Below are 22427 nucleotides of genomic sequence, written 5' to 3' on the forward strand. Positions count from 1 at the left end.
AGGAGCTTTGGGTCTCTTGGGGATTGCACGGGGTTACAGCGAATATGGGGAGTTTGGGGATGAGGGAGGCTTTGGGGTCAGAAGGAGCTTTTGGGGGTTGCAAGGGGGTACAGAGAACACGGGGAGTTTGGGGACGTGGGAGGCTTTGGGGGCTTGAGTTGCTGTGGGGTGTGCAGGCGGCTTTTGGGGGGTGCAAGGGCCGCTGAGAGCATGGGGGGCTTTGAGGGGCACAGGGGACACGGGGGGACATGCAGGGCACGGGGGTCACAGGAGGCTTTGCAGGGTTTTGGGGGGCACAGGGGACACGGGGGTGGTTGGGGGTGCAGGGAGCACAGGGGGCATGGGCAGCACGGGGGACACAGGGGACACGCAGGGCTCTGGGGGGACCGGGAGGGCACACAGGGCTCTGGGGACACAGGGGACACGCAGGGCTCTGGGGGGACCGGGGACACGCAGGGCTCGGGGGACACAGGGCCGTGGGGACCCCCCCGTACCGGCGGTACATCTGCTCGCCCTGCGGGTGCCGCCCGTCCTTGAGGCTCTGCACGTCGTTGAAGAGCAGCCGGATCATGGCGTCCGCCTTGTCCAGGTCCCGCTCCACCTCGGCCGCCTTCTGCGGAGCCTTCCCGGCCGCCAGCAGCCGCACGTCCTGCGGGGAGGGACGGTGAGGACCCGCCCGGGGACACGGGCACGGCCGGGGCCGGTCCCGCAGCCCGCCCCGCCCCGGTGCCGGTCCCGGTGCCGGTCCCGCAGCCCGCCCCGCCCCGGGGCCGCCGGCGCTCACCGCCTGCAGCAGAGCGTCCGCCTGGTTCAGCTGCTCCTCGCACAGCCCCGACTCCATCTGCAGCTTGGTGACCACGCGCTGCAGCCGCTCCAGCCTGCGGGGACACCGGGGGACACGGTCAGCACGGGGGGACACGGTCAGCACGGGGGGCAGCTGTCCTGGCCATGGGTGCTGTCCCATGGGGCAGCCTGTTCCCTGTCCTGCTCCCCGCCCTGCTCCCAATTCCCCTCCACATCCTCATCTTGCTTTTCCCGTTCCCATCCTGGCCCCATCCCAAACCTCATCCTGCCCCAATCCCATCCCAATCCCAATCCCAATGCCAATCCATCCCCAATCCAAATCCAATTCCCAATCCCCATCCCATTCCAAATCCCCCCCAGCCCCATCCAAATCTCTGTCCAAATCCCCGTCCCCATCCTGCCTGCCATCCTGTTCCCAATCCCCCTGAACCTCATCCAAATCCCCATCACACTCCCCGTTTTACCTCCTATCCCCATCCCAATCCCCATCCTGTTCCAAATCCCCCCAAATCCCATCCAAATTCCATCACACTCCCTGTTCTACTTCCTAACCCCATCCCGCCCCAATCCCAATCCCAATTCCCCATCCCATCCCAATCTCACCCCATCCCAATCCAAATCCCAATTCCCAATCCCCAATTCCCAATCCCCATCCCAATCCCACCCCATCCCAATCCCCATCCCCAATTCCCAATCCCCAATTTCCAATCCCCCCCCCTCCCCGCTGTCCCGGCCCTGCCCCTCCCTCTCCCGCCGTTCCGTTCCGTGCCGTGCCGCGCTCGGGCCGCTCCTCAGAGCTGTCCCAGCCGCGGCGGTGACTCAGAGCCCTGCGGTTCCCCCTCGGGGGGGCCGGGACTCCCCACCCGGGCCCGGCCCCGCGGTTTGGCAGCGGGAGGGGGGTGCCGGTGCCAGCGCGGCCCTGCCCGCCCCCCCGGGCCCCCCCGGACTCGCCTCTCGAACTCGGCCCGCAGCAGCTTCTCCCGCTCCAGCACCGCCACGTGCAGCCGCCCCCACTCCTTCTCCACGTCCAGCGGGTGGTACCCGGGGGGCACCTTCAGCTGCCCCGCCTGCACCGCGCCCTGCGCGCCCCGAGTGTCACACGCTGCCCCAGGGGCGTGACGGGGGACCCCCGGGACCCTCACTCCCGTGGGACCCACCCCGAGCCCCCCAGGGCCCACCCCACACCCCTCAGGACCCACCCCGAGCCCCCCAGGGCCCCTGGCACCCTGGGACACCCCGGGACACACAGCGGCCCCGGGACCCTCACCCCCCTGGGACCCACCCCGAGCCCCCCAAGACCCGACACCCCGGGACACACAGCCCCTAGGACCCTCGTCCCTCCTGGGACCCACCCCGAGCCCCCCAAGACCCACCCCCCACCCCCCAAGACCCCTGGCACACCGGGACACACAGCCCCCAGGACTGTCACCCCCCAGGGACCCACCCCACACCCCTTGGGGTCCCAAACCCCCCGGAGCCCCACCCCTCAGCCCCCACCCAGACCCCGGGCCCCGCCCCAGCCCCGCCGCTACCTCCAGCGCCTGGAAGATGGCTTTGGAGCGGTTCTTGTCGGCCTCCCGAGCCGGCAGCTCCGTCTCCTTGAACTTGAGGAACTGGCGCCACAGGATCTGCCGGGGGGTGGGGGCGCAGCTGAGCGGGGACCCCCAGGGGCTGCTGCCCCCTCCCCAGGCCCCCCCCCCGTGATTTTCCATGTGCGCGGGAAGGAAGCGGCCGTGCCGGGCTTTGCCAGCGGTGACTCACGGCACGGCGGGGACGGTGACTCAGAGGGGCCCCCCCTCCGTGGGGCACCCGCCTCTGTCACGGCTCAGAGTCCCCAGACCCTGCAGACCCCCAGACTGGCACCCGCCTCTGTCACGGCTCAGAGTCCCCAGACCCTGCTGACCCCCAGACTGGCACCCGGCTCTGTCACAGCTCAGAGTCCCCAGACCCTGCAGACCCCCAGACTGGCACCCGCCTCTGTCACGGCTCAGAGTCCCCAGACCCTGCAGACCCCCAGACTGGCACTGGGGAGGGGGCTCAGTGCCACAGCCACACCCAGGTCTCACGGTGACCTGCACAGGTGGCCGTGTGCTGCCATGGGGGCTGCCACACTGGGCATGGGTCACCCATGGTGGGGGTGTCAGGTGGCTGGCACCCCTCCCTGGGCGTGAGCCACCCACGGTGGGGCCACAGGCCAGCTAGGACCCTGCCACACGCTGGCCCAGCTACCAGTGGCTCACGGGGCTGATCATCCTTGTGGCAGCACCGTCCCTGTCCCTGTCTTTGTGCCCGTACCCGTGCCAGGCCAGCAGCACCACCCCTGTCCCTGTCTTTGTGCCCGTGCCAGGCCAGCAGCACCAGCACCATCCCTGTCCCTGTCCCTGACTTTGTGCCCATCCTCGTGCCTGTGCCAAGCCAGCACCATTCCTGTCCCTGTCTTTGTGCCCATGCCAGGCCATCCCTGTCCTCACTCCCATGCCTGTGCCAGGCCGGCAGCACTGTCCCTGTCCCTTTGTGCCCGTGCCAGGCCAGCAGCACCGTCCCTGTCCCTGTGCCCATCCTCGTGCCTGTGCCAGGCCAGCACCGTCCCTGTTCTTGTCCCTGTCCCTGTCCTCACGCCCGTGCCAGGCCAGCAGCACCGTCCCTGTCCCTGTCTTTGTGCCCATCCCTGTGCCCGTGCCAGGCCAGCAGCACCGTCCCTGTCCCTGTCTTTGTGCCCATCCTCATGCCTGTGCCAAGCCAGCACCATTCCTGTCCCTGTCTTTGTGCCCATCCCTGTGCTCATGCCAGGCCGGCAGCACTGTCCCTGTCCCTGTCTTTGTGCTCATGCCAGGCCGGCAGCACCATCCCTGTCCCTGTCCTTGTGCCCATACCTGTGCCCGTGCCAGGCCAGCAGCACTGTCCCTGTCTTTGTGTCCATCCCCGTGCCCATGCCAGGCCGGCAGCACTGTCCCTGTCTCTGTCCCTGTTCCTGTCCGTGTCTTTGTGCCCATGCCAGGCCGGCAGCACTGTCCCTGTCCCTGTCTTTGTGCCCATCCTCGTGCCTGTGCCAAGCCAGCACCATTCCTGTCCCTGTCCCTGTCTTTGTGCCCATCCTCGTGCCTGTGCCAAGCCAGCACCATTCCTGTCCCTGTCCCTGTCTTTGTGCCCATCCCTGTGCCCATGCCAGGCCAGCAGCACCATCCCTGTCCCTGTCTTTGTGCCCATCCTCGTGCCTGTGCCAAGCCAGCACCATTCCTGTCCCTGTCCCTGTCTTTGTGCCCATCCTCGTGCCTGTGCCAAGCCAGCACCATTCCTGTCCCTGTCCCTGTCTTTGTGCCCATCCTCGTGCCCATGCCAGGCCAGCAGCACCGTCCCTGTCCCTGTCTTTGTGCCCATGCCAGGCCGGCAGCACTGTCCCTGTCCCTGTCTTTGTGCCCATGCCAGGCCGGCAGCACTGTCCCTGTCCCTGTCTTTGTGCCCATGCCAGGCCATCCCCGTCCTCACCCCCGTGCCGGTGCCCTCACCTCGATCTCCTCGTAGCTGGCGGGGAGGCGCCGCTCCTCGAAGAGCGCCGAGTGCTGCCGGCTCCACTGCAGCAGCCCCGTCACCACCTCGTAGTACTCCTGCCAGCGCAGCTGCAGCTCCTGGGGACACGCGAGGGGCTGCAGGTGACACTGCAGGGGCAGTGGCGGCACCCAGGGGTGGCCCCCAGCGCCCCCCACTCACGTTGGCCTTGACGCCGTCCTGCACCTCGGGCACGCGCGGCATGGCGTCGTACAGCGATGACACGTAGGTGATGATGGACTTCTCGTCCGGCTGCGCCACGTCCACGTCTGCGGGCGGGGAGGGGTCAGCTGGGGGGGGACAGGGGGCGGCACAGGGACCCCCCCGGCTCAGCCCGGCCCTCACCTTCGGGGTCCAGCAGCCGTGTCACCCCCAGGTCACGCTCGGCCACGGTGAAGGCCTGGTCCAGGTTCTCCAGGTTGCTCTGGCGGTACACGCGGCTCATGTCGATCAGCATCGGCCTGTGGGGGGGGTCAGCAGGGGTCAGCGGGGCTGTGGGCACCCCAAAACCCCCAGGAGGGGACCTCAAAACCCCCAGGAGGGCGGGTCCCACCCTTCCTGGAGCCTCCTCTGCCTGTGCTCCTGCCCGGCCACCCCACATCCCCACACCGGGGGCAGCAGGGACAGGGGAGACCCCCACAGCCAGCACAGGGGCAGAGTGGGGACACACAGAGCCCCAAGTGGGACCCCTGGCACTGCCAGAGCCCCTGTGTGCTGTGGGGCTGACACCCCAATCCCCTGTGGGGCTGACACCCCAATCCCCTGTGGGGCTGACACCCCAATCCCCTGTGGGGCTGAGACCCCAATCCCCTGTGGGGCTGACACCCCAGGCCCCTGTGGGGCTGACACCTCGGGCCCCCCGTGGGGCTCCGCGGTGGGGCCAAGCTCAGCGTGGCAGAGCGGTGACAATGGCACAGCGCGGGTGACTCCCCCCACCTGGCACAGCCCTGCACATATTTCCTCTCCCTAAAACCAGGCAGAGGTCCCATGGGGACATGTGGGGACCTGCCTGCCACCGCCCCGGGGGGGACCCGTGGGGACCTGCCTGCCACCGCCCCGGGGGGACATGTGGGGATCTGCCTGCCACCGCCCCGGGGGGACCTGTGGGGATCTGTCTGCCACCGCCCCAGGGGGACCTGCCTGTCACCGCCCTGGCACGCCGGTGGCGGGCACGGCACCGCCGGCACGGGCCGATGGGCCGGGACTCGTCAGGAGCACGGGCTCACACAGCCCTGAGCAGGATCAGCACAGGCACCCCATAAACATGGAATGAGCACAGGCACCCCATAAACACGGAACCAGCACGGGCACCCCATAAACACGGGACCAGCACGTGCACCCCATAAACATGGAATGAGCACGGGCACCCCATAAACACGGGATGAGCACAGACACCCCATAAACACGGGATCAGCACGGGCACCCCATAAACACAGGACTAGCACGGGCACCCCATAAACACGGGACCAGCACAGCTGCCCCACTGAGCCCACGGCCAGCAGGGCCACCCCCACTGAGCCCAGGGCCACCCCACTGAGCCCAGGGCCACCCCACTGAGCCCAGGGCCACCCCCACTGAGCCCAGGGCCACCCCACTGAGCCCAGGGCCACCCCACTGAGCCCAGGGCCGCCCCACTGAGCCCAGGGCCTCCCCCACTGAGCCCAGGGCCACCCCACTGAGTCCAGGGCCACCCCACACTGAGCCCAGGGCCACCCCACACTGAGCCCGGGGCCACCCCACACTGAGCCCAGGGCCTCCCCACACTGAGCCCAGGGCCAGCGGGGCCTCCCCCACTGAGCCCAGGGCCACCCCACACTGAGCCCAGGGCCACCCCACACTGAGCCCAGGGCCACCCCACACTGAGCCCAGGGCCACCCCACACTGAGCCCAGGGCCACCCCACTGAGCCCAGGGCCGGCAGGGCCACCCCACACTGAGCCCACCCGTGCCGTGAACCCACCTGTGCCGGTGGATGATGGCGTTGAAGAGGCGCCCGTCGCGCCAGCTGGTGGTGAAGTTGTCGCAGCGGAGGCCCTGGTAATCCTCCACCATCCGCTGCGACCACAGCAGCAGCTTCTCCTTGGCCGTCATGTCCTCCGACTGCCCCGTCACCTGGATGTCCGAGATCTGCCGGGACACAGCCGCTGCTCTGGGAACTGCCGCGGGCACTGCCGGCTCCCAGGGACACCGCTCCTGCCCCACTGCTCCCCTGGGGACATCCCCAGCCCCACGGAATCCTGCCCCCCTGGACAGGTACCGCTGTCCCCATCCCTGTTGTGTTGCACTAAGTGGGTTAGCTCATTTTTGATATCTATTGCGCTGGGTGATTTAAATCTGTGTTGTGCCTTCCCACGGATCTGTGCCTTCCCTACAGCCTGATCTTCCCTGTGCCCATGGATCTTCCCTACAGCCTGATCTTCCCTGTGCCCATGGATTTCCCTTTAGCCTGATCTTCCCTGTGCCCATGGATCTTCCCTACAGCCTGATCTTCCCTGTGCCCATGGATCTTCCCTGTGCCCCCTCCCCAGATCCCCACCAGTTTAGGGTCCTGTCCCCCGTCCCCTCCCCTCTCTCCCAAGGACATAAAGTCACCCTGCCCAAGAGGAACCTCCTCTTTCCCTTCTCTGGGTTTGGATAAGAAGGTTCTGTGTAATAAAATGTGGGACACATCCCGGGAAGAGAAAAGGCGCCTCTGGCTTTTGCCTTCGGCCCTCTGTCCAGCTGTCCCCTTGTCCAGCTAACCCTACAGCCAGCCCGGGTGGGATCTCGGGGGCGGGGAACTGTCCCCATCCCCATCCCCATCCTGCCAGGCTCACCTGGAAGTGCAGGATGATGGTCCAGATGAGCCCCAGCGTCAGCTTGGGGTTGCCATCGGCGATGTCATCGTTGCGGATGTTCACCAGCTTCACCTGGGACACAGCACAGGGCTCAGGGCCGGGGGCGCGGCCCGGGGGCTGCGGGCACCGCGCGGGTCCCACCCCGCTCTCACCTGCCGGTGCTTCAGGTAGTTGAGGGCGATCTGGACGTTCTGCAGCTTGTGGAAGCGCATCCGGCCCTTCTCCCGGGGCTGGGGGAGAGGAGAGGGGGGCGGTGAGTGCGGCGGGGACAGCCCTGCTGTGTCCCGCCAGCGCAGCCCCCGCCGTGACACCGCGACCCCTCCCCGCGGCCGCGATGCCCCCGCCCGGCCCTGCCCGCCCCGGCGCCGCCCGGCCCCTCCCGGCGCCGCACATGCCGATGGCACCGCCCTCGCACTTTGCCCCTGCAGGGGCGGGGACGCTCCCCGTGCCCCCCCGACGCCGACCCGCCGGCACAGGCTGTTCCCGAGCCGCGCCCGGTGGCACCGGCACGGCCGCACCGGGGGCAGCACCGGCACGGCCGCACCGGGGGCAGCACCGGCACCGGCACGGCCGCACCGGGGGCAGCCCGGCGTGTGGGCACCGCCGCCCGGTGCTGGCCTTGGCCCCGCGGGTCCTGGCAGCGCTGCAGGCATGGCCACTGTGCTCCCTCACCAGTGTCCCCCCAGCAGGACCAGGAGCTGCCAAGCTGGGTGGGTCCCCCCAGACTGGGGGGTCCCGGCCGGGGTGCCCTGGGCCCTGCCCGGGCAGAGCCCCCACACGTTCCTGCCCCACGGCAATGCCAACATTCCACCGGCTGAGCCCAGCTGGGAGAGCCGGGGATTCCGTGACCCCCTCGTGCCACCCAGCAGCAGGCCAGGGTCACTCCTGTCCCACAGACGGGGGCCAGGGCCAGCCCTAGAATGAGGCCCAGGGTGTTGGTGGCCACCAGCCACCCCCCTTGCCAGCCGGTGCCAGGAGCCGCAGTGCAGCCCCTTCCCGACAGGGCCCAGCACGGTGGGGACGCTGCCTGTGGAAGGTGACTCCTCTCTCACTGCTGCCCCAAAACCCACCCCTCACAGCTCTCGGTGTCAGGGGGCACCAGGACGGGCGAAGCATGCAGCCAGGGCACCGGGGTGGCGCTGGGACAGGCGTGGCACACGGCATGCGGGCAGTCCCGGGCCGTGCGGGGCCGTGCCAAGGGCAGAACCACTCACCAACCGCAAGGTCCGGAGGACGTCGCGCTCCCGGGGCTGCCCCGGCCGAGCCGAGCGGAGAGGAGCAGAGAGAGGAAGAAGGAGGAGGAGGAGGCAAAGGCGGCGGTGGGCCGGGGCCGGCGCCAGGAAGCAGAGAGGGCACCAAAGCAAAGAGAGGTTAGAGGCGGGGGGCGCGGGCGCTCCGGGGTCACCGGGACAGACCGACGGCCAAGCAGGAAGAGAGGGAACAGAGGCAGGCAGCGAGGGTGAGGATGAGGAGGAGGATGAGGGCCAGGACGGCCGGCGGAGGGGTGCCGGGGGCTGGGGGGCACCGCGGGGCGGGGCAGCGCGGCACCTACCAAGGTGTCACCCGAGAGCACCTCCAGCAGCGAGATGAGGTTGTGCCCGTCCCGCAGGTCCTCGTACAGGTCGTTGACATGGCGCTGCGCCTGCGGGGACAGCGACGGCGTCACCGGGGCCGGGGGCAGCTGGGCACCCCCACCCTGCCAGCCCGCACCGGGGGGGCTGCCCGGTGACCCCCGGGTGCAGCGGGTGCTCACACACAGCCCCACGTGCGGGTGGTGTCCCCAGTGCCGTGATCCCCCCCAAAAAACACACACAGCAGCGCCCCTGTGGCAGGATGCGTCCAGTGTCACTCCAGTGTCACTCTGGCATGCACACGAAGGGGTCAGACCCCCTGCCCACCACGGAGGGGTCACGCCCCCTGCCCACCACGGAGGGGTCAGACCCACCATGGAGGGGTCAGACTGACCATGAACCATGAAGGGGTCAGACCTCCTGTCCACCCCAAAGGGGTCAGACCCACCATGGAGGGGGTCACCTGAAGGGGTCAGACCCACCACAGAGGGGTCAGACCCCCTGCCCACCCCAAAGGGGTCAGACCCACCACACAGGGTCTCACCCCCTGCCCACCACAGCGGCAGCCCCAGGGCTCCGTTCCCAGTGCGGGTAAAGCAGGCTGTGCACAGAGCAGGAGTGCAGCAGGACAGACAGACAGGGAGGGAGGCAGGACAGACAGACAGGGAGGGAGGCAGGACAGACAGACAGGGAGGGAGGCAGGACCTACCTCTGGCCGCCAGTGCTGCACAGGGCAGAGAGAAGAGAGCAGTTAGGAGAGAGCAGGGAGAGGACCCGGGACGGGCACAGCGCGGTGGCACCATGGTGGGGGGACATGTGGGGACACACTGAGGGGGCTGGGCCGTGTCCCAGCACATGCCAGGTGCCAAGGGCGGGCTCTGCCCGTGGCAATGGGTGCCAGCACGCTGGCATGGAGTGGGGGACTGGCAGGAACGGGACAGGGCCGAGGGTGTCAAAGCACAGGGCACATTCCCGGGCGCCAGGGGCACCGTTCCCTCCTGGAAGGGCAGATCCTGCCTGGAGGGCAGACCCCCACCATGAGGTCACCTGGCCACAGGTGTGGCACAGGAGCGCTGGCACTGGGACCCTCCACTGCCACGTCCTCGGCTGTACCAGCCCACGGGGGTCATCTGGGGCCTGGGGCTGCCGGGCAGTGGTGCCCGCCGCACCGGCGGTGCCCGTACCTTGATAAGGTGCTTGTTGACCCATTTGGTGAAGGTTTTCTTCTGGACGCGATCCCGCTCATCTGCAAGAGAGGAGAAGGGCGGGTGAGCCCGTGGCAGCGGGGCCGCGGCACAGCAGCAAAACCAGGCCCCGGCGGTGGCACCGCGGGGCACGGCTGGCACAGGAAGCGCTGAGCCAACCGCCCTGGGGAAGCACGGTGAGTCACGGGGCGTGGGGAGAGGAAGCAGCTAACGGGGACCGGCCCCGGCGTGCCGGCACCCACCAGCGCCTCAGCACCCAGGCTGGATCGGTGCCACGGCGCCAGCGACGCCGAGGCTGCCGGTCCAACCCCGGTGTGAACGGATTGAGAGCTGGGCTGGGGGATCCTCGTGGAACCCGGAATATCCTCTGTGCCTCGGGCAGGAGGTGCCCACCCAACCCCGAGCGCCCCGTGAGGAGCCCCAGCAGTGCCCTGGGCGCCGTGGGCACCGCCTGAGCGGGATGGGCACGGCACGGGGACGAGCCCAGGGGCGCCTGTCCCAGCAGCGCCCTGGCACAGCTCCAGCCCCACAGGCAGGGCCCTGGTGGGGCACGTAGGGGATGGAGACGAGCCCAGGCACCGCCAGGGACAGCCCGGGACACCCCACAGCCCCAGGACACCCTTCTGTGCGGGCACAGGGCCAAGGAGGGCCGCGGTGAGTCACGGCGCTCCCTGCCCGCTGCCCTGTCATTAGGGGATGCCACGGGGACGGTGACACATCGCGATGGGAACCCGGGCACAGGACCCACCCCGCCAGCACCCACTGCCCTGCTGACCCCCCTGCGCCCCACTGCCAGCACCCGTCCTGCCGTCTGTCCCCCTGGGTCCCCAGCGCCACCACCAAACCCAGCCTGACCCCAAAGCGGGGGTCAGGGGCCAAAAGCGACGCCCCACGCGCACGGGGCGATGCCAGCGGTGCCGCGGCGGCCCCGGCGCCCCTCTGCCCTCGCCGTGGCGAGCCCGGTGCTGCGTGCCGGGTCTTGCCCCGGCGCGGCGTGCCGGGATCTGCCCACGCGGCACCCGCGCCCCGCAGCCGGGACAGCGCCGGGAGAGCGCCCGGAGAGCGCCGGGCGGTGCCGCGGGGCCCGAACCGCCCCGCAGGGCCCGACCCGCCCCGCGGGCCCGCGGGCGCTCCGCGGCACGGCCGGGGCGTGCCGGGCCGGCAGCGGCCGCGGTGCGAGAGGAAGGAAGGAAGGAAGGAAGGAAACGTGGGGCGCGCTGAGCGCCTGGCAGGGGGCACCGACACCGTACCCCGGCACCCGCGCCCACGGCTGGCACCCGAGGGGTCCCCGGAGCGGCGCCCACTCCGCACCGGGAGAGCCGCGGCCAGGCCGGGGCGGCCGGGCAGGGCGTGGCAGGAAGCGGCCGCGGGCACCGGGGATGGAGCCGGGCGGCGGCGGCTCGGCTGCCCCACAGCGCGCCCCGCGGCCACCGCCCCGCCGTGGGGGTCTGCCCCACGGCCTGCCCTGGGGACACCAACCTGGGGACACCGCCCCGCCGTGGGGATCTGCCCCACGGCCTGGCCAGAGATACCGTCCGGCAGTGGGGGTCTGCCCCACGGCCTGCCCTGGGGACACCAACCTGGGGACACCGCCCCGCCGTGGGGATCTGCCCCACGGCCTGCCCTGGGGACACCAATCTGGGGACACCGACCTGGGGACACCGCCCCGCCGTGGGGATCTGCCCCACGGCCTGGCCGGAGACACCGCCCCGCCATGGGGGCTGCCCCACGGCCTGCCCTGGGGGCACCAACCTGGGGACACCGCCCCGGCGCGGGGCTCAGCCCCGGGGACACCGCTCGGGTGTGCGGGGCTGCCCCGCAGCCTGCCTGGGGCCCACGGCCCCGGGGACACGGACACAGAACGGAGGTGTCCCCCAGGGACCCCGCCCTGCCCCGCAGCCCGCCCTGGGGACACCGCCCCAGGTGGGAATGCATTGGTGGGGGATGCGGCGGTGGGGAATGCATTGGTGGGGTTGCGGCGGCCTCCCCCCGCCCCCGGCGCGGTACCTTTGCGGCCCTCGGCCGCCCGCAGCACGGCCAGGTACAGGTTGTCCTCGGAGCCCGTCCTGGCGGCCGCCACCGGAGCCTCCTCCGAGCTGCGCCGCGGCCGGGACATGCTGAGCCCGACGCCGCCGCTCTCCCTGCCCGCTCCGCCGCCGCCGCTGCCGCGAGTGGGGCGGCCCGGGGAGGAGACGGGGCTCTCTCCCCCCGCCCCACGCCCCACGGCCCGACCCTGCCCACAGGAAACTCCCGAGCTTTAACCCTTCCCTCGCTGCGCCTGCAGGCGCGATGGGGCACGGAGCAGCCCTGGGGCGCTCCACGGGGAGTCCGCACCCCCAGCCCCGCACAGGGGGCCGGGAGACCCCCAGACCTGCAGGCACGGGGAGCGGGACCCTCGTTCCCGAAGATCGGGGTGCTCAGAACCCCCTCACCTCTCACCCGGAGCGGCCAGAGCCCCTGCCCCACACCTCAGGACCCTCAGGTCCACAAGTCCGGGGGGTAGGACCCACAGCCTGCGGCTGCTGGACCCCCAATTCCCACACCTCGGCTCCCCCAGGTTTCCAATCTCCACACCTCGGCTCCCCCAGCTTTTCAATCTCCGGGGGCTCAGGTCCCCCAGGTTTCCAATCACCACACCTCAGCTATCCCACGTTTCCAATCACCCCACCTCGGCTCCCCCAGCTTTTCAATCTCCGGGGGCTCAGGTCCCCCAGGTTTCCAATCACCACACCTCAGCTCCCCCGGGTTTCCAATCACCACACCTCAGCTCCCCCTGGTTTCCAGGTCAGGACCCTCCTTGCCCCCCACAGAGGACCCCCAGAACCCCTCTGGCCCCGTGGTCAGGAGCTCCCCAGCCCCCAGCCGGGACCTGCAGTTCCTGTGGTCCCACAGCCCAGAGACCCCCTCGGAGCCCCCAGGTCACCCCCGGGCACTGTAGGACCCTCGCTGCCCCCACCTGGGGCTCCAGCCGGTCCCAAATGTGGGACCCCGGTCCCAGCCCCACATTGGAGGGGCTCAGACCCCTGGGACCCCCCTTGAGGCGTTCAGGGTCATATCCCCGGGACTGCAGGGTCCCCAAGGTGGGGGGCTGAGCCCCGCAGGCTCCCCCGGGTGCCCCCTGCACGCACCAGCCCCAGCAGCAGCCGCGCCCCTGAGAGACACCCCAGGACAGCACCCACACCCCACCCTGTGCCCCACAGCACCCATGGGACCCCCCCCCCTCCCCAGGGATTCCTATCCCACCGCCCTCCCCCAAGGGGTGACAACGTCAGCTGAGGGGACCCCGGGGTAAACCCAGGGGTTGTGTCCCCCCGGGTGCTGCATCCCCCTGGGGCGCTCAGGGCTGGGGACCCCCGGGGCGCCTGAGGATCCACAGCCCCCCGGGGTGGCACGGAGCTGGCAGCCCTGCCCATGGTGGCACCCGTGTCACCAACGTCACCAGCGTCACCCGCGTCAGGGGCGGCAGCCGCCGGGGAAAGTGCAGCTGCCCTGAGCGCTGCCAGCCTGGCACAGCCAACACCCCGACACCGGGATCTGCACCCCGACACCCACGTCAGCGCCCTGAGGCCCGCACCCTGCACCCAACATCGATGTCTGCGCCCCAACATCAATGTCTGCACCAAACATCCATGTCTGCGCCCCAACACCCGTGTCTGTGTCCCAACATCCATGTCTGCGCCCCAACATCAATGTCTGCACCCCAATACCCACACCAGTGCCCTGAAGTCCACACCCTGTGCCCCAACATCGATGTCTGCGCCCCAACACCCCTGCCTGCGCCCCAAATCCCAAGTCTGCACCCCAACACCCGTGTCTGCACCCCAACATCCAGGTCTGCACCCCAATGCTCAGGTCTGTACCCCAACCCCCAGGTCTGTACCCCAACCCCCAGGTTTGTACCCCAACACCCAGGTTTGTGCCCCAATGCCCAGGTTTGCACCCCAAACTCCTGTCTGTGCCCCAACGCCCCCGTCGTGCGGCGGCGGGCACTGCCCGTCCCCGGTGTGGAGTCCAAGGACGCGCGGCCGTGCCCGCGCCCTGCCGTGACTCACGGTCCAACCGCGCGCCCGCGGCGCCACGGGGAGCCCCCGCCCACGCGTGACGCCCACCCCGGCACCCACCCGCGACCCTCCGTGGGAGCGGGGGCCCGGCAGGGAGCGGCAGCCGCGGCCGGGTCGATGCCCGCTGGGCCGGAGCCAGCGCGGCCGCCGCGGAATGCGGGCGGCACCGGCCCGGCCCCGGCCTCGGCACGCACATTTTTCCGCCGAGAGCGCATCTGGCACAGGCACATCTGGCACAGGCACATCTGGCACAGGCACATCTGGCGCCCGGAGCGCGGTGGGAGCCCTGCTGACGCACGCCGGGGGAGGCAGGGACACCCCGGAGCCGCGGCTACCGGGACACGCCGAAGGTGCCACCGGGAGAGACGGGGACACGGCGGCGACACTGCCAGGGCGGCGGCCAGGCGGGCACGGCTGCGGTCTGGCACCGCGCTCGCACGGGCCAAACCGGTCCCGACGAGCCGGGCCGGGGCCGGGAGCCTGGGATCGCCCCGGGGTGAGGGGCGGAGCGGCACCCCCAGCACCGGCACCACCGGCACCCCGGGCTGCGGCACCCCCGGCCCCGGCGGGGACTCACCGGGAGGACACGGCGGCGGCGGCGCGGGCGTTTGAAGACCTGCCGGGGCGGCTCCTGGCACGGTCCCCGGCAGCTCCCGGGGCAGGCGGCGCCCGGCTCCCGGCCCTGGCAGCTCCCGGCCCCGGCGGCTCCCGGGCCAGCCGGGCCGGCCAGGCAGGAGCGCCTCAGCCTCGCCCGCGGCTCCCGACGCCACCGGGCCGGCCCGGCTCCCTCCCACGGCGTCTCCGGCCCTCGGGGCTCCGGGAAACCCCCCGGGAGCCGCCGGGCCGCCCCCGCCTCGACACCGGGCCGAGCACCCGCACCCTGCGGCTCCCGGGCACACCGGGGCCGGACCCGGGGCCGTGGGGACACCCGGGTGACACCGCCGGGCACCGGGCCGCGACAACGGGGCGGGAAAATGGCGGGGCTGGGGGAGACCTCGAACCCCGCCGGGAGTGCCGGGAGGGGCCGGGGGCAGCGGGATCGGCACCGGGGACGGGGGGTGGGGGGCGGCACCGGGGGGCTCCCGGCACGGGAGGGGCACGGCATGGGGGGAGGGCACGGGGAGCTGAGCGGAGATGGACACACGGACAGATACACACACGGGCAGACGGACATACAGACAGACAGACGGACAGACACACAGACAGACACGGTGTGCAGGCACAGACAGAGACACACGGACAGACAGACACAGACAGGCACACAGACAGGCACACAGACAGGCACATGGACAGACAGACAGCGTGAACACACAGACGCACAGACACACACACGGTCACACAGACGGACACACAGACAGATACACAGCATGCACACACAGACACACACACGGACACACAGACAGACAGACACATGGTGTGCAGGCATGGACACACACACACACGGACACACACACACAGAGACACAAACAGACACACGGACACACAGACAGACAGCATGCACACACAGACAGACACGGACACACAGACAGACAGACACATGGTGTGCAGGCACGGACACACGGACACACAGACACAAACAGACACATGGACATACAGACACACAGCATGCACACACAGACACAGACACACACACAGACACACAGACAGACAGACAGACAGACACGGTGTGCAGGCACGGACACACAGACACACGGCGTGCACACACACACACACACAGAGCACCTCTGTGTGCCACTGTGTCTAATACAGTTTCACACACACACATGTACCAGGACACTCGTGTGCACACACAAACACACACACACAGAACACATCTGTGTGCTACTGTGTGTAACAGAGCTGTACACACACATGTACCAGGAGATCATATGTGCACACACACACACAGAGAACACATCTGTGTGCTACTGTGTGTAACAGAGCTGTACACACACATGTACCAGGAGATCATATGTGCACACACACACACACACAGAACACATCTGTGTGCTACTGCATGTAACAGAGCTGTACACACACATGTACCAGGACATCGTGTGCACACACACAAACACACACATACACATACAAACACACAGACACAAACACACACAAACACACATTTACACACACACACAAACACAAACACACATTTACACAAACACAAATACACACAAACACACAAATACACACACACTAACACAAACACACAAACACAAACACACATTTACACACACACACAAACACAAACACACATTTACACACACACACAAACACACACACAAACACACAAATACACACACACTAACACAAACACACAAACACAAACACACATTTACACAATCGCCCCCTCCCGGCTGAGCCCGCCCCAAACCCGGCCCGGCCCCGGGGCGGGGTCACACGGGGGGCGTTGTTCGGGGGGGGGACCGGCGCACACCCCGCCCCTCCCCGTGTCCCCCCCGCCGCTCCCGGGTCCCCCCCCGGCCCCGCCGCTCCCGCCCCCCCGCCGCGCCCCCCCGCGCTCCGCTCCCGCCCCGGGCCCCCCGCTCCGCGCCCCGCGCCCCCCGGTCACCGGTGCAGCAGAGCCGGGCGCTCAGGTACCGCCGCCGCTCGGGCCCGGAGCCGCCGCTCAGCCAGTCCCCGCCGGGACCGGGGCCCGCCATGGCCGCGCCGCTCCGCCGGACCGGACCCACCGACACACCGACCGACGGACGGACCCACGGCCGGGACCGACCAGCGGCACCGGGCGGACGGGACGGGCGGGACGGGGGGGGGGAAACGGGCGGGACCCGCCCCGCTCAGCCCCGCCCTCCCCTCGGCGGCCCCGGCTGCGCCACCGCCCGCAGCGCCCCGGGAAACCGGAGGGACCCGGGGGGACGCCCCGTCCCTGCAGCACGGGGGGAGCCCAGGGGAGGCTCCACCGCACACCCCGAGGCGATCCCCGGGCGGGACGCCCCCGTCCTACACCCGGGACCCCCGCGCTGGGACCCCGCACCCGGCGCGCCCCTTCCGCCCCCAGCCGCACCTCGGTGCCCGCAGCCCCCGGAGCGCCATTCATGGGGCACCCCAACATCTCCAGTCCCCGCGTCCGGCCCCTCCACACCCGGGGGCTCCCGGGGGCGCGGGCAGCCGGTGCCCCCCAGCACGAACCGCTCACTCCAGCTCCCGCTCCTCCCGCCTTCCTCTCCCCACAGCCCCCACAGGGGTTCCCGTGCCGGGGGGAGCCCTCAGCGCGTTTCACGACGCCCCCCGAGCTGCCGAGCCCCCCTGTGCCCACCGCCCCCGCCCCGCGCTCGGACCAGCGCCAGCACACGCAGGGCCGGGCCCATCCGCGCTGCGAAGGGGCCTGAGGCGGGAACGGGGGGTCCTGGGGGATGCCACGACCCCCCCAGCCCCCCTGCCCGCGGGTCACCTTCTCCCGGGCCGCAGCAGCAGCAGCAGCACAGCGAGAAGCCCATGGCGAGCCCCGGCCCGCTCGGCGTCCGGCCGCGTCTGGTGGGAGCGCGCCGGGATCGGCGCCCGGAGCGCGGCCGGAGCGCGGCCGGTGACTCACGCGGCCCACGGCCCCCGCCAGCCCGGCTCCTCCTGCCCCCGGGCCAGCCCGGCTCCTCCTGCCCCCGGGCAGCGCGGGCCAGCCCCGGCCGCTCCGCCGAGACCCCCCGGCCCCGCACGGCCCCGGGCAGAGCGCGGCCGGGACAAAGCCGGAGGGGCTCGGACCACCGGCCGTGGGGACGGGCACGGCATGGCATGGCATTGGCACGGCATGGCACGGGACCCCCGGTCGGGGAGGCTCTGGCGCGTTTTGAGCTCGGTGTCAGCCCCCCGGGGGCTGCTGGAGCAGGCACGTCCCCGCTGCGGGCAGCACGGGGGTCCCGGGGGCTTGGGAGGAGTCCCAGCGTCAAAACCCAGCACGGCACGGGCCAGCCGGGATGAACCGGGCCGGCAGCAAGGCCTGGCAGTGGGGGCTGGGCACGGCACGGCACGGCACGGCGTGGCACGGTGCCCACCCGCGGCTCAGCCCCACGGCGGCGGCAGCATCGCGTCTGTGCCGCGGAGATAAGGCCCGGGGGGGCCGGGGGGCCGGGCAGGGCCGATAGCAGCCGGAGAGCGGGGATCGCCGCCGGGAACGGGACACGTGTCCCGCGGGATGGGCCCGCCACGCCCGCCACGCTTCCCGCACGCTGCCGCGGCTCCGGGACGCTTCCCACGGATCCGGGATGATTCCTATGGCTCTGGGACCCTTCCCAGAGCTCTGACACCCTTCCCAGCGCTGTGACACCCTTCCCAGAGCTGTGACACCCTTCCCAGAGCTGTGACACCCTTCCCAGAGCTGTGACACCCTTCCCGAGGCTCTGACACCCTTCCCAGAGCTCTGACACCCTTCCCATGGCTCCAGCACCCTTCCCGAGGCTCTGACACCCTTCCCAGGGCTGTGACACCCTTCCCGAGGCTCTGACACCCTTCCCATGGCTCCAGCACCCTTCTCATGGCTCTGACTCCCTTACGGCTTCGGGACTCTTCCCAGAGCTCTGACACCCTTCCCATGGCTCTGGGACCCTTCCCATGGCTGTGACACCCTTCCCAGCGCTGTGACACCCTTCCCAGAGCTCTGACACCCTTCCCATGGCTCTGGGACCCTTCCCATGCCTCTGACACCCTTCCCATGCCTCTGACACCCTTCCCGAGGCTCTGACACCCTTCCCAGAGCTGTGACACCCTTCCCATGGCTCCAGCACCCTTCCCGAGGCTCTGACACCCTTCCCAGGGCTGTGACACCCTTCCCATGTCTGTGACACCCTTCCCATGGCTGTGACACCCTTCCCATGGCTGTGACACCCTTCCCAGGGCTTCGGGACCCTTCCCACGGCTCCAGCACCCTTCTCATGGCTCTGACTCCCTTACGGCTTCGGGACTCTTCCCAGAGCTCTGACACCCTTCCCATGGCTGTGACACCCTTCCCAGGGCTGTGACAACCTTCCCAGGGCTGTGACACCCTTCCCATGCCTCTGACACCCTTCCCAGGGCTGTGACAACCTTCCCAGGGCTGTGACACCCTTCCCATGCCTCTGACACCCTTCCCAGGGCTGTGACACCCTTCCCAGGGCTCTGACACCTTTCCCATGCCTCTGACACCCTTCCCAGGGCTGTGACACCCTTCCCAGGGCTGTGACACCCTTCCCAAGGCTCCGGGACCCTTCCCATGGCTCTGACACCCTTCCCATGGCTGTGACACCCTTCCCATGGCTGTGACACCCTTCCCAGGGCTGTGACACCCTTCCCAGGGCTCTGACACCCTTCCCACGGCTCCGGGACCCTTCCCAAGGCTCCGGGACCCTTCCCCGGGCTGTCCCGCGGAGGACGCGGGACGGTGGCGGGAAGAGTTTCCCCGCGGCGGCCGCAGGCAGCGCCGGGGGGCGGAGGCCGTGCCGGGGGGGCCGCGCCGGGGATGCCGCGGTTTCAGGCACGGCCCCTCGGGGCCGGTGAGTCACGGCTGCGGCCAGAGCTGCCGGCCTGGCACAGCCGGAGCGGTGGAAAAGCTGAGCGGAGCGGAAAGGGGGGCACGGGGGGGTTCCCAAACCTCTGGGGGCCCCCACCCGCCCACTGCCGCCACGTCTGTGGCAGCCTTGGAAACGGGAGCGGGGCCAAACAAACAGCGGCATCCTGCTGCCGAAAGCAGCGGGCGCCGCCAGCGGGGCTGCCAGGCTCTGCCTCAGCCCCCCGAGCTTCCCCAGCCCCGCGCCCCCCGCCCCGCGGGCAGGGGCTGCACACACGGGCTGCAGATCCGGCTGAGCTGCGGGGCCCACCCAAAAACATCGGCCTTGGCACCGTGCCACGAACGGCACCGAGAGCGGCTGGTACAGCCCCTCCTGGGCACCGGGAGACCCACACCGGGCACCGGGAAACCCACACCGGGCACCGGGAACCCACACCGGGCACCGGGAGACCCATCCTGGGCACCGGGAACCCACACCGGGCACCGGGAAACCCATCCCGGGCACCGGGCAGACCCCCGTGCGCACAGGGCAGCTCCTTCATGGGCACCGGGAACCCACTCCGAGCACCGGGCAGCGTCTCCTGTGCACCGGGAGCCCACCCCGCGCAGACCCCCGTGCGCACGGGGAAACCGACCCCGGGCACCGGGAAACCCCTCCTGTACACTGGGCAGACCCCCTTGGGCACCGAGAAATCCCTCCTGTGCACCGGGAACCCACCCCGGGCACCGGGCAGGCCTTCCAGTGCACCGGGCAGCCCCTCGGGGGCACTAGGAACCCACCCCGGGCACCGGGCAGCCCCCCGTGGACACAGGGTAGCCCCCCGCAAACACCAGGTAGCCTTTTCTTGGCACCGGGCAGCCCCAACGTGGGCACCGGGAAACTCCCCGCGGGCACCGGGCAGTCCCCTTCGGGCCCCGGGCCGCCTTTTCTTGGCACCGGGCAGCCCCTGGTGGGCACCGGGCCGCCTTTTCCTGGCACCGGGCCGCCCCCTGCGGACACCGGGCCGCCCCCCCTGCCCCCCACGAGTGTTTCCCGAACAGCGGGGGATGAACCCACAGCCCCGGCGTGGCACAGGCGGGCACGGAGACCCCCGTGGGCACCCCCCGAGCCCCGCGGGGGCCGCAGCAGCGCAGCCTCGGCACGGCCGGGAGCAGCGGGAGCCCCCCGGGAGCTCCGGGCTCGGGGGGGTCGCGGCCCGCGGGATGACGGCCCCGGGCAGGTGCGACCTTGGGGGTGTCCTTTGCACGGGAGCGGCGCCAGCGACAGCGGGGCCCCCCCGGCCGCGAGCAGCGGGGGCTCCGCGCCGGCCAAGGTGCCCTGCCCGCCTTATCTGGCACCGGCACCGCCGCCGCGGCTCCCACCGGCAGCCCCGGCAGCGGGGCCATCCCGGAGCGGCGGCGGCGGCCCCGTGACCGTGCCCGGTGCCGCGCACGGATCGACGGAAACCGCAGCCAACGCCCTGGAAAGCGCCGCGGGGGGAGCGCCCGGGCCGCGGGGGAAGCAGGTGGCTGCGGCCGGGCGGGGGGCGCGCCCGGGGGTCTCACAGCCCCCCCGGCAGACCCCGGCCCCCTCCGGGCCCCTCCCGGCCCCCTCTGTCACCAGATACCCGTCCCCAAAAATACTCGGCGGCTCCACGCGCGGGGATGGGGATGCTCCGGGAGGGTTTGGGCAGCCGGGGCAGTGCCAGGGTGGTCCCGCCGGGACCCCCACGCGTGAAAGTGTCACAGGCGAGGGGGTGGCACGGGGCACTGGGGGAGGGGGCGCACCCTGTCAGTGCTGAGTCACCCCTGGGTACCACCGCTCCCCCCTCGGGTACCGCTCCCCCCGGCAGGTGAAGCCCCCCCAGGACCCAGCGCGGCGCGACCCTCCCTTCGCCCGCCACCCCACGGTGGGTGGGTGCGTGGGTGCCCCCTAAATCCCCCCGGGACCCCCGCCCGCCCGGGACCCAGCGGGGCCGCCGGTGTCGTGTGGCTCCCCCTTCCCCGGGCGGGTGGGCGGGGCGAGGGGCCGAGCCGAGCCGGGCCGGGCCAAGCGCGGGGGGGCGAGCGGAGCTCAACTCACCGGTGCCCCCCGGCTCGTCCCGCCGCCGCCGCCAGTACCACACCAGGGCCAGGGATGCCGCGTGCCCCGCGGCCACCAGCGACGGGAACAGCGACCCGGTGTCCTCCATGAGGGACACGGCGCGGGCTCGGCACCGGCCCGGCTCGGCGGGTCAGGGACGAACCAGCGCCCGCCCCCACGGGGCAGCGCCCGCTCCGCCTTAACCCCTCCCGGACCGCGGCGCGGAGACGCCTCCTGCCCGCCGCACCGGCAGGGCCCCCCCGTGTCCCCCCCATCCCGTGTGTGTCCCCCCCCCGGAGTGTCCGCTTCATCCCGGCTTTTTATATCCCGGGACAGCGCGTCCCGGCGGCGCCAGCCCCCCCCGTCCCCGTGCTTTCCGCAGCCCCACGGGTCTCACCCACCCGGTACGACCTTCATGGGCAGGCAGGGCGCGGGCAGGTGCGGGCAGGGCGCGGGCAGGTGCGGAGCGCGGAGCGAGGGCGCAGCGCGGCTCCCCCGGTGGCGGCGGGGGCTGCGGGGGGGGCGGGCGCCGATATAAATAACCGGGGCCCGTCACCGAGCCCGAGTTAGAACATGACACGGGTGGGGGCGGGACGGGGCCACCGCGGCGGCGCCCCGGGACCCCCGGACCCCCCGGCACCGGGGCGGGTCACGGGCCGTCACCTCGGGGGTCGCCGCGACATCAGGGCTGAGAGCCCCGGCACGGCCCCGCCGCCGAACGAGGCCGAGCCCCGGGCAGGGGGGGAAACGGGGCCGCCGGGGGGTACCGGGATCCCCTCGGCCCCGCGGGGACCCCGCAGCCCCCAGCAGCCGGCGCGACCCCGTCCCGCAGGCCGTAACTCCAGGCCGGGTTTTCCGGCGGCGGCTGC

At 70.9% G+C, this 22427-nt stretch overlaps 1 protein-coding gene across 16 annotated transcripts in view; it reads right to left on the reverse strand.

Moving 5' to 3' along the window:
- LOC134550975 (plectin-like) overlaps positions 1–22427 on the reverse strand; it is a 68464-nt gene that overhangs the window by 28991 nt on the left and 17046 nt on the right. For 3 of the 16 annotated variants that reach the window (XM_063398627.1, XM_063398179.1, XM_063398013.1), the window contains 13 exons: positions 9942–10003; positions 9467–9481; positions 8739–8828; positions 7339–7416; positions 7166–7258; positions 6310–6476; positions 4696–4811; positions 4513–4619; positions 4311–4430; positions 2337–2432; positions 1756–1883; positions 785–878; positions 495–649 (listed from right to left, as the gene is read on the reverse strand). In XM_063398627.1, coding sequence (XP_063254697.1) covers positions 495–649; positions 785–878; positions 1756–1883; positions 2337–2432; positions 4311–4430; positions 4513–4619; positions 4696–4811; positions 6310–6476; positions 7166–7258; positions 7339–7416; positions 8739–8828; positions 9467–9481; positions 9942–10003 — 1321 coding nt within the window. Of the gene's footprint in view, positions 1–494; positions 650–784; positions 879–1755; positions 1884–2336; positions 2433–4310; positions 4431–4512; positions 4620–4695; positions 4812–6309; positions 6477–7165; positions 7259–7338; positions 7417–8738; positions 8829–9466; positions 9482–9941; positions 10004–11969; positions 12144–16574; positions 16732–17414; positions 17767–21558; positions 21683–21959; positions 21991–22427 lie in introns of those variants that run through there. The other 13 variants (XM_063398538.1, XM_063398270.1, XM_063398101.1 and 10 more) reach the window with 11 other exon arrangements.

The sequence above is a fragment of the Prinia subflava genome, chromosome 1 (assembly GCF_021018805.1).
Source record: "Prinia subflava isolate CZ2003 ecotype Zambia chromosome 1, Cam_Psub_1.2, whole genome shotgun sequence".
Classification (NCBI taxonomy): Eukaryota; Metazoa; Chordata; class Aves; order Passeriformes; family Cisticolidae; genus Prinia; species Prinia subflava.